Below are 11,619 nucleotides of genomic sequence, written 5' to 3'. Positions count from 1 at the left end.
TACATTTTTGAGCAAATATACTTAATTTATTAAATTGGTTCTTAGCATTGATTGTATTCTATTATCATTGGTAAGTTAACAATTACCACTAAGTACATATACAACTAGTTGTATGGGAAGACGCACATTACTGCCTCATTTACAAACATGGCCACCAGCTTGTTGGAGTCTTATGAACAACAATATTCTACGGTGACAGCCGACATTACATTTCATGTCGGTCAGATAGCCTGTCACCATGGAGGTATGTTTCAAGCTTATGGGGTTTTGTGACATAAATATGTATTCACTGTTTCTGCGAAAAAAACCTGTGACTCCGATCTGAGCGAATGACGTTTGATTTTGATGTCTTTTCTTGACGCCGGTTTGTGCCAATTTACTGTCAGAACTGGATGCTAAACTATGATTTGATGCAATAAAATTCGTTCGTGATTACCGTGAAAATATAACCATTTAGAATCCTACATTGAGACTGTCATAAGAAAAATGTAGATGGGTAAACAAATATTACTTCTATTAGAAATGATAACGACCATTAGCAGATAGTGGACACTCTCCAGACAGGGATGCAATGCATGATCTGAAATATTTACTACCCAGTGATAACATGTCTGTCTACTGCCTGAGGTCTAATATTTGCTATCCTGGCTGTGATTGAACTTGTTGAAACATATTTATTCAATGTTAAGCAGTTAGGTGTGATAATACTTTAAAGGGAAAAGACACTCCAACTTTGAAATATTGAAATATGGATTAGCTTTCTCTTCGCAGATTCAGAATTTGCTTATTATGAACTTTAATTTAGACAGGTTTGACTTGTGTTTGGCGCTATTCTCAAAGCGACAAAACGAACCTATGAGAGGATTGAAGAATGAGAAGCTGTATATCATAAGAAAGGTTATACAATGAACAGCTGCAGCCAAACTGACATGTTTTTGTTGTTGATTAATGCACGACTTGAAAGGGTGAAGCTTTTGGTCAACATCATACTATGCACAGTTAAAAATTTATCAGAAATAATATATTCCAATATAGAGTTAATTATTTTAGTTGCAACTAGATAATAATAACCATAAGCATTTCACTTTGGAACATCCGATAATTATTGCCAGATATTTTTATGACGTGTGGAACAATTGATCAGTTACCGTTCTTGCTACATCTAATGAATGAAAATAAAATGCAAAGATCGTATTACAACCGACAAAAGTAATATGTATGATATCAGGCAGTTACCTTGTTCGAGGAATGTATCCGTCAATATCCACACAAAGGAACATTACCCCATACATCTGAAGCTGTACAAAGAAACTTTTGTTCAAAGAAACTGTTTGTTCAGGTGTTTCACATAGGTGTTATGTCTCATTGGTCAGCTGCGATAGCACACATGACAACTATGTTCATGATCCCCACAGTTCTTTAAAAACAATCCCAAGGGTTAGCAATGGTTAGATAACAGTGAGAAATCGATCAACATATTATCGGCTTATCCTTTGAACAATATACATAGGCACTTCACGCCCAGATATGGGTGTATTCTTCCTGCTTTAGTAAACCCTACATTTATGAACACTTACTTCTGACAAATCCACCATGCAAGATAACAATTATTAATCAATCAAAATATTTTCGGTTAAACCTTTGATCAATGTTTTTAGCAACTCAACTGACCATTCCTCTCTTGCTATGCTGTCACATGCACATTACCTAACATTTTTTACATTCACAACATCAGACCGATTTTATAACCCAATCTTAGATTAAATAATTACCCCAGACACAAGAAATGCGAAATGCGAACCACTGATTGCTATATATCCTTCCAACCCTCAGAGGCAGGGGTGAACATTATTGACTTATATTGCATAGTCTTTATCAGGTAACCTGAGTAGTTCTGCCAGTAATTATGCATGTAATAAAGTCATTTATTACTTGCCCGTGAAGAGATCACCCGTTTAATAAACATACAGCTGTATTACACATTGTGTAATACCAAAACGCGTGCTTATGTACTCTCTGAACACGTTTCACGAACAAATATTGAAAACTCTCAACATCCCTTGGCTTATTCAACGACATTGCGTGTGGAGATGATAGATCACTGAGAGGAGCTTATGCACACTCGATTACCCCAGCAACCTTGTTGCTAGGCTGACGTCACATGGCATTGTTTCGCCGATGGATCTTGCAACAAAATTCCACAAATTACGTCATCGGGTATTGTGACGTGTTGTATACACTTTGAGGTGCAAGGCCCATTCCACAAGGAGATCGTATTGTAGCGAACGACAGTCGTTAGTCTAAGTTAAAGTATGTGAGTTGCGATAAGCCCTACGATAATTTTGTGGAACGGACGCCTGAATTCTAAAGGTGGACCGTTGTATGGTATTAAATTCATACGTTTCAACTTTTGACGTGTTTGAAGTATTATTCTGTTAAACTCAATTGTACTATGCCATGGATCGTGTAGGTGTCAGCCTGTTCATACTCAACAGTATAATTCTAAAAACGTTATAAATGGCAAGTAATAAATAAAATACTAAACTCGCTCCCGTGTAAAACCAATTTTATGAAACTCGTGAATAGTTGTGGTATCTAACTCGCTTTCGCTCGTTAGATACCACAACTATTCACTCGTTTCATAAAATTGGTATTACGCGGGAGCTCGTTTAGTATTCTATATTAACTGAGCATTAAGTGAAGGACGACAGATTCACAGGTGTTGGATTATGCCATGAAACATGGATGACTAGAAGGCAGTAGTATTGAATGCAAATTTACTGAAAAATAAGGGTCGTTGTCCAGTTGTCCAGTTGCCTGATCAATGGACCGAAGACAAGCTTGTTGGGTCACTGACGCTATTGGCATCTGGCTAATTAAAACGGCGCCGGATAGACGACTGAGAGTTGACGTGTTGTTTCCCTTTAAAGTGTGTCCACCCCGAAAATGATTATTCAGTAATATCATGAATATGGTAATGTTACTTCAACTACAGCATATGTTCAGTTAATCCTTTTGAAGAACAAAACAAATAAGGCTAGAAAAAGGAATAGTCTTTGTTCTCAGGCGCCGCCCGCATCTTCATAAAGTTCGTCACACGTTTCCTTTATTTTCCATTTTTAAAAGAACAAAAACATATTCCAAGTCCGGCGGTAGTCAAATACTGTCCCATATTTTACTCATCAAGGAATACATTTATGTAGGGAGGCCCTTTCCCAGGTTGATTGTACACAACAGTTTATTTGGTCAAACAGCTGTTTATTTGGTTCCATACTAGTTTGAACAACAACCTAAAAAACACCGCCCGCCCACACTATATTTTCAAAAGCCATTGCCTGAGAAGCAATTCTTTTATTTTTTTAAGCCTAGGAAATGTCTTCAGTTTTTCTTCTTCCAACTAGGATTTTTCAATAAATGTAAACCAAGAAACAGTGTAACAGAGAAACAATTGCCTTTCTTTTTTATTGTCCTTGTCTCATGCTATGAATGTTTCAATTTGTAGCTGAAAAGCAGTCACATGTGCGACAAGCAGAGAAGCTCTTCGATGAAGCTTCGGAACTGGTAAGATTCTGTTGGTGTTGTCTTGCAATTTATGGATCAGTAATGATACATTTGACAAAGGTCTAGTGTGGAAATATAATATATTGTGATCATGGTTGATGACTGCATTATTAAGGACTCCAGTTGTTTATATACAAAAGTAAATAACAAATGTCTGCTTTGATTTCATTTGCAGTTGGAACAAATGGAATTGGAAGTAAAGGAGCAAGATCCTCGAGAGAGACAGAAATACTCCACACGTGTCAAGAGCTATAAGACGGAACTGTTAAAGCTGCAAAAAGATATGGTATGGACAAAAACACTTCTGGAGAAAATGTATTATGCAACCTTGGACATCTGGAGTAATAGCCAACTGGGTCACAGCTACAGATAAGCAGCGTATTTGCGTAAAATACACACCACCACCCCCACCCCACCCCCCACCCCCAAGATATTCAAAACCCAATTACTTTCAATTAACTAGCGTACAGAGACACATGCATGAAATGAAAAACTCAAATGTATAAAAACAGTATGCATAAATAAACAATGAAGCTTTTTCAGCATGCCTAATTTACTTTCCGAGCCAAGCCTATATATTTCGAACAGTTATATACATCTAAATCATTATTTCTTTTTCTAGATCTTAAAATTTTCACTTATTTTGTGAAAAAAACAATTAAGTGATGAATAGATGAGTGAAAAAATATTGGTAACCTTATGAAAAATGTAATAACCCAATTAGAATAGAAACCCTGCAGTAAAAACCCATTTGCTCAAAAAGTTATCTGGAGCTCTGGGTTCTTACCTCACACATGCATGGCATGATAAGTGCAATAATCTTGATAATAAACTGCATTTCACCTCACATCAAAGCACTGATGACGGGGGGGTGGAGTAGTCTTGTGATTCAGACATGTGCTTGTCGTGCTTAAGACCCAGCTTCGATCTCCCATTTGGGCACAATGTGTCAAGCCTATCCTTGCTGTCCCCACTTTGGCGTTAACCAGTTCTCACACACTAAAAAAACCGCATGTTAATGCAAGTTATGAGACTCCTGCATATCAGACTGTACTTTGTGGGATACACCAGTGACAGATTCATGGATTCCAGACAGTTAATAAAATGTATCCTTAGCAATGAATATGTATTCTAAATAATTGTGAGTTAATGTAATTATTATGTGTAAACATGATAAATGTTATGTGTTCCATGTATAGATCATGTGATGTATAAATAAGAATATTTGTTGACAGGGATTCTAATAAAATGAGAATAAAGGTCAGTTATGATTTTGTTCCAGAAAAAGGCTAAACTTGGCATTGATGCCAATCGAGACGAGTTGCTAGGTGATGATACCCACGACTCAGAGGATCAGGTATGTTAGTTAGATTTTTGTCAAACATCCTGCGCTTCAAACAAATGTGAAGTATGGCGCGGATTTGGAAGAGCGGTTCAAACTTACACACATACATTGTTTAGCTTTTGTTTGTTTGTTTGTTTGTTTGTTTGTTGTTTAACGCCACACTCAGCAATATTCCAGCTATATGATGGCGGTCTGTAAATAATCGTGTCTGGACCAGACAATCCAGTGACTGACATCATGAGCATTGGTCCTCGTAATTGGGATGCCATGACATACGTCAGCCAAGTCAGCGAGACTGACCACCCGATCCTGTTAGTCGCATAGTGTCCTTTTATGGTAAGCATGGGTTGGTGAAGACCTATTATTTTTCTAAATTTTCTTGTCAAGATTTTATTCCAAGACACGTTATCATACCCAATTCATCTCTCCGACCTAATCAACTTGAGTACCAATGACAGTGAGGCATACATATTTGTTGTCAGTCAACTAAATGACAGACACATGAATCTGTGTGGGAACAGGGGGCACGGGTGGCCCAGTCGTCTAAGGCGCCGCGATTCGCTGTGCAGAGTTGCGTCCCTTGGGCACGCCAGAAACCTATGATTGTGGGTTCGAATCACGGTTCGCCCCGATTATGTTTCTAGGTTTGTCAGCACCATACCCGTGCTCGTGGGTTTCACCGAAGTGGTAAACGTCTGAGACCTGCATCACTTCGGGCTTTCCTCCCACATTAAGCTGACACGCCTTGATATAACTGGAATACTGTTAAAAGCGGCGTTAAACCCAACTCACTCACTCACTCACTCACTCACTGTGTGGGAACTGACAGTGTATATACAGAAAACAAAGTGATCTCAATCACTGACTTTGCAAACTAGATTTTACTTATCAAGGCAACACAAATGAACCTGTTTTTGTCAAACAGTGTACAGGCAAGTTTGGGCATTTGCTATGTAAATGTTAATGCATTATTTTATTGTGTATTTCCAGAGAGCAAGACTGTTGGACAACACAGAGAGGCTGGACCGGACATCGCGCAGACTGGACCATGGATACAGAGCGGCTGTGGAAACAGGTCAGTCATGTTTTCATCTGATGAGCGCGGCCCTGAAACCCTCATTCACTCACCCACTCATACAAGGGGAGGGCGACTATCGTGTAATAATTGAAGCCAGCACTACAGTGGGGCTGTTGTTGTTTGTTTGTTGTTTAATGCCTCATTCAGCAATATTCATGCTATATGACAGCGGTCTGTAAATAATCAAGTCTGGACCAGACAATCCAGTGATTGACATCATGAGCATCGATCCTCGCTATTGGAATATGATGACATGCATCAACCAAGTCAGCAAACCTGACCACCCAATCTAGTTAGTCACCTCTTACGACAAGCATAGTGTCCTTTTATGGCAAGCATGGGTTGCTAAAGAGCTTTTCTACCCTGGATCTTCACGGGTCTATGTGAGTGCCCAAATTTTTCCCTGTGCTTGTTTAGAGGATTATCACCTGGCCTGATATTAGTTTATCTCACTGTTGTCTAACCCTAGGGATTATTTTCTAAAGAACCGTGGGGATCATGAACATAGGGCAGATGAGTGTGTTTTAAGAGATATGATTTAATGTGACAGTGTCATATTTTCTGTTTCAGAACAAATTGGGGCACAAATTATGGAGGACTTGCATGGTCAGAGGCAGACAATACAAAAATCACGAAATAGGGTATAAATTTGACTCATTATTTTGAAGTAGTTCTTTGAGTACATAGTTCAAACCACATGATAAATAGAATAAAATGGACAATTCCTTTTGTGTCTGATTTAATTTAGTGTAATACAACTACTGGTCATTTCAACAAACCAGTAGCTTTTTGGGAAATGCGTTTAAAACTGCTGTCCCATGACAAGGGAGCTAATGAAGTGATCCTGTGGACATGATTGACTTGATGAGTGTTATCTTGCAGCTCGAGGAGATGAACACAACACTGGGGAAGAGTTCCCGTGTACTGTCTGGGATGATGCGAAGGTATGCTTATTCTTGTATACTATTTAAAAAAAGTAGGGCATATTGGATTTGCAAGATTTATGACACGGAAATTGTGAATCCAAAGAGGAAACAAATGCCGAAAAGACATTAAGGGAACATGTGTCAATTTATTCCACACCTTTGGTACTGCCGCTGAGGCACAGATTTTCCATACTAAGGGCAAAACCAAACCCAGGGTCAAACAGCAAAGTTGCCATGACATGAAAGCAAAGTCAATAACGGGTAAAACCCCCTCTGTTGGCTAGACAGGCATGGATACGACGTGGCATACTCCTTACGAGGCGTCCCAAGTAATTTTGGTCACGGTTATTCCACTCCTGTTGCAACGCAGCACCAAGTTCTTGGACAGTGGTAGGACGTTGTTGACGTTGACGTAACTGCTGTCCAAGCATGTCCCAGACATGCTCGATGGGGGACAGGTCCGGACTCAGCGCTGGCCATGGTAATGTGGTGATATGCTGCTGTTGGAGGTAATCTGTAACAATCCTGGCCCTGTGACATCTTGCATTGTCATCCTGGAAGATGAAACGGCGGCCATGACGACGTGCAAACGGCACAACATGGGCTGCCAAGATGTTGTCCCGGTAGTGCTGGCCTGTGACACGTCCGGCAACAACATGTAAGTCCGTTTTCAAGCAGCAGTGATGCCTCCCCACACCACTACAGATCCACCCCCAAATTGAGCATGTCTAATGACGTTAACATCATGGAAACGTTCGTTTCGTCGACGCCACACCCTCCTACGTATGTCCAGAAAGTCCACAGTGAACCTCGACTCATCTGAAAACATTACATTGTTCCAACGTCGATTATCCCAGTGTTGACGATCCCGACACCAACGGCGTCTTGCCCTAATGTGATGATCTCTCAAACATGGAATGACGCGAGGACGTCGGGCGTGTAAATGACCTCTTTGCAGTCGATTTCTGATCGTCTGGGCACTCACCATCACACCAGTGTCTGCTTGTAGTCGAGCTCTAATCTGATTAGCCGTTATGACACGATTTCTCAAGGCTAAAGTACGGATAAATCGATCCTGTGCATGAGTTGTCGCCCTTGGTCGACCCGAGCGTCGTCTATCAGTAACAGAATGTGTAGCACAATATCTGGACTATAATCTGCTTATGACAGACTGAAACGTTCATCGTCCGTTCCACAACGGTCTGTGTTGTGCCAACCTGTAGCATGCCAAGGGCACGTAACCTTTCATTTTGTGTAAGTCGGTGCATGTCACCCGTTTGGTAACTGAGTTCCAAAACAATGAAACTGATGTTTCCACCTTCAAATTTCCTTCCACAGTGGGTATAACCTTCAAATTCAAAGTCGTGCAAATCTTGTGTTCAACCCCCATGATCATGACTAGCATCACATGCAGATCCTGGGGTTGCCATTGTTGTGTTTTGGGGCCGAATTTCACTGGAAATGTTTCCTCTGTAAGGATCTATACTACTTTGTCTCGTATTCATTTGCATTTGTTACAAGTATGATCGCAAAATGAAATATCCCCTACTTTTTTTTAATAGTGTATTATCAATGTATGACACGAGGAGTACATTTTTAGCTCAACATGCTCAAGGGGAGATAATTCTTCTGCTGTAATATCTCCCCTTAATAATGCATTGCTCTACAAATAAAAGGGTCAGATAATTTGAATACTCTTTTTCAACACCATATTATGGTGCCTAAGGCTTAAAAGATAAAAATAATTTTTCTCAGGCAACGACTTTTAAAGATATAGTGCGGACGGGCAGTGTTTTTTTTTTTTATTTTCCTTGTTCAAACTAGTATGTCACCAAATATACAGTTGTGTACCATCAACCTGGGAAAGGGCCTCCCTTTTATCACTAGAAAAAAAGCATACAACTCCTATTGCCACCATTATGCGAGATGCGCAGTAAAGCAGTGCACATTTAAAGGGAAGTAACTATGTTATATTTTGCATTGTTTTTAAGTATTAGGATTTTGTTGTTGTTGAAAATGGAAATTAAACAAAACGTGCCTCAGACTTTATGATGATGCGGGGGGGTCCTGAGAACCAAGACTTTTATTTTTTTAGCCTAAACTAAAAACATTTGCTTCAAATGTTTTATTCAGTGTTGCAAGCCTTGTATTTGAGACTATTGGATACAAATCAATCTTAAACTGTGAAAGGTTTCCTGCAGGGGAGCCTTTTGTTTCTGCTTTTAGATTAATAATTACACTTCTGACACACATCTGCCCATTTCTTAGAAAAAGTCACATATCATCTAAGAGGCAGCTGGTTATATTTTCAAAGCCTAATTACCCTCAGCTTCAAATTTAACTGAACATATATTTTGTTCTTTTGTCATGTACTTTTTTACATAAAATGTCTATTGTGTTTTACAGGATCATACAGAATCGGATTCTGCTGATAGGCATCGGACTGTTGTTGGTGATTGTGATAAGCGTTGCTATATATTTCACTGTGCGAAGACACTCATGATACTGATCTCGGCATCCTCATCCTCCTACATTCCTTCAGGCAAGCTGATTAAGGAGCCCCCAGTTTCCCACATGGAACAGGAACTTGAAACTGGGTGGAACAGCAGAGAAGAAAATTTTATTCAATATCTGACTGTTTATCTTTATGTCAATCGTCTTTACAAGTCTCTTGCATTATTCCGAGTAATGTTTCCGATCTGTGCAGTCATTATTTAGTCTTTTCAAAAATATGTATCATTTCATGTCTTGTTAATTCTTTACACACCGCGGTATGTAATAAGGTTCAAACATAAAACATTAACAGCTAGGATTGAGCATCAGCTGATGCTGAGTTATCTCTGTCCATACTGACATGTGCTAGATGTTCCCCGAAATTCACTCAGTCTCTCCATTGGATTTTACTGTTGCTCCATTGAAGTTTCCTGTTTGAGAAAATCTTTATTTAACTATCATCATCTGGGGCATTTTTAAGCTCACCTGAACATAACGTTCATGTGAATTTCTGTCCTTGCACATTGTCTGTTATCCACCATCCCTCCCATGTTTACACTTATGACATCTCAGAAACTAAAAAGTGTTCTGTGTTAGAATTGTGCATGTGTGCCCCAATCTCCCCGAGGCAAGCGTGTCCACTAGCCTATATCAAAGCCTAGTTTCTACTCTTGGCCACATCAAGGCCACATCAAGGCCACTTTTCTTGGCTCGACCCTTGCGCCACCTCGCGTAGATCACGAGTCGTGCTCCTTGTAATGAAAACGCGATATCCAATCAGATCGCTGTTCTTATCTCGTATTACTTCACAAAGATGCTGACGACCACTTTCATATGAAGGTGTACCAGTCGTGGATGTTGATTTTGTGAATCATTCTCTGATTGGTACTATCGATATGTGCATTATTCCAAGGAAGGAAAGTGGGCTTGATGTGGCAAGGGTGGAAACAAGACCTCGATCAAAAGGCTAGTGGACACTCTTGCCTCAGGAAGATGGTGTGCCCCTACAATAGTGTTTCTGCATGTCAATCTTCTTGCATGATAGTGTTTTCATTTTTCACAAGTCATCTATATCAGCATGTGTTAGAAACAAATTAATGCTTAATTTGATATGCAGTAAGGAAGTGATGTGTGCCAAATCTAAATTTTTAAAGTTTTCTCACACTTTCCCCTTCTTCTTTCCCATTCCCCTCAGCATGGTGTAAAAACAGCTGCACTAAGTAAGGGGATTTGTTGAGAGAAAAACCCCAAACACAGTGTATTCTCTAATGATCAAACACGTCACCACGGAGGCATGTGATCAGGTTGTGTAGCTGCTATGTACAGGATTACGTGCGAGACCCATTTGTTTGGGAGGTGACCATGGTGATGCTGGGATGTGTTGAGGTGGAAATTTTTTTAGAAGCTGGAAACTGGAAATTTGTGAGATATGATAAGTATATAAATATAATAATTATTAGAAAATTGCCAGTGTCTGTTTTAAACTTTGAAAGAATGCTTGGGTAATCTCAATGATGTCGTGAAACATTGCCGCAGAAAGTTTTTAAGCATTAAACATTAACCAATCGAATGAAGCAGTTAAATAGTTGAAACTTTTTATCTTCCGTTTAACTACATATGATAGGTAGTATATGTGTATAGATGTCAGCATACATATTACCTTAGTTTGGATGCTGCCAGTGTACTAGCCTATACTGTCACTGAATCTTTCAGTCTTATGCAGATCATATTCAGTAGTTTAGGTGAGCTACTAAACCTTTTGGCTTTTTAGTAAATGAAGCAGTCATCTTTTTTAACAATACTGTAAGCTGTTTGATAGTGTATCAGTCAGTAACCATGGTAACTGCGCAGTGACGGAAATGTGCAATATGAACTGCAGGAGGTGTCAAGATTATTTAATGTACAGCTTTAAGAGACATACAGACATGTTTATTCAGAAGCAATGCTGTTGACTGTACTGATACATACAGTTACACTGTTATCTGGATGGTACCATGTCATGTGTATGGAGTAATGCTTGTCGTAAGAGTCGACTAATGGGATCCGTTGGTCAGGCTAGCTGACTTGGTTGATGCATGTCATCATATCCCAACTGTGTGGAGCGATGTTCATGATGTAAATCACTGGATTGTCTGGTTCAGACTCCATTGCTTACAGACCGCCGTCATATAGCTGTAATATTGCTGAGTTAAACAACAAACAAACAGTATGGAGAC

At 39.5% G+C, this 11,619-nt stretch overlaps 1 protein-coding gene across 1 annotated transcript; it reads left to right on the top strand.

Moving 5' to 3' along the window:
* The first annotated feature begins 132 nt into the window (after window positions 1-132).
* On the top strand, window positions 133-9,651 carry LOC124132837 (vesicle transport through interaction with t-SNAREs homolog 1A-like). Its single transcript, XM_046496981.2, has 8 exons — window positions 133-244; window positions 3,503-3,561; window positions 3,737-3,847; window positions 4,844-4,918; window positions 5,897-5,981; window positions 6,555-6,625; window positions 6,867-6,928; window positions 9,317-9,651. The coding sequence occupies exons 1-8, from the start codon at window positions 148-150 to the stop codon at window positions 9,411-9,413; spliced, it is 657 nt and encodes a 218-aa protein (XP_046352937.1). The 5' UTR covers window positions 133-147; the 3' UTR covers window positions 9,414-9,651.
* The last annotated feature ends 1,968 nt before the right edge of the window (window positions 9,652-11,619 follow it).

Source organism: Haliotis rufescens, unplaced genomic scaffold (assembly GCF_023055435.1).
Source record: "Haliotis rufescens isolate VD_foot unplaced genomic scaffold, xgHalRufe1.0.p SCAF_20, whole genome shotgun sequence".
In the NCBI taxonomy this organism is placed as follows: domain Eukaryota; kingdom Metazoa; phylum Mollusca; class Gastropoda; order Lepetellida; family Haliotidae; genus Haliotis; species Haliotis rufescens.
Note: the sequence above shows the minus strand (reverse complement) of the source record. Positions and strands in the feature narration are given on the sequence as shown.

Excerpts from the sequence above, each read along its gene's own strand:
- LOC124132837 (XM_046496981.2), top strand. The coding sequence starts at position 148 with ATGGCCACCAGCTTGTTGGAGTCTTATGAACAACAATATTCTACGGTG. Across the intron at positions 3,848-4,843 it reads TAAAGCTGCAAAAAGATATG|AAAAAGGCTAAACTTGGCAT; the intron begins GTATGGACAAAA and ends ATTTTGTTCCAG. Across the intron at positions 5,982-6,554 it reads CAGAGCGGCTGTGGAAACAG|AACAAATTGGGGCACAAATT; the intron begins GTCAGTCATGTT and ends TTTCTGTTTCAG.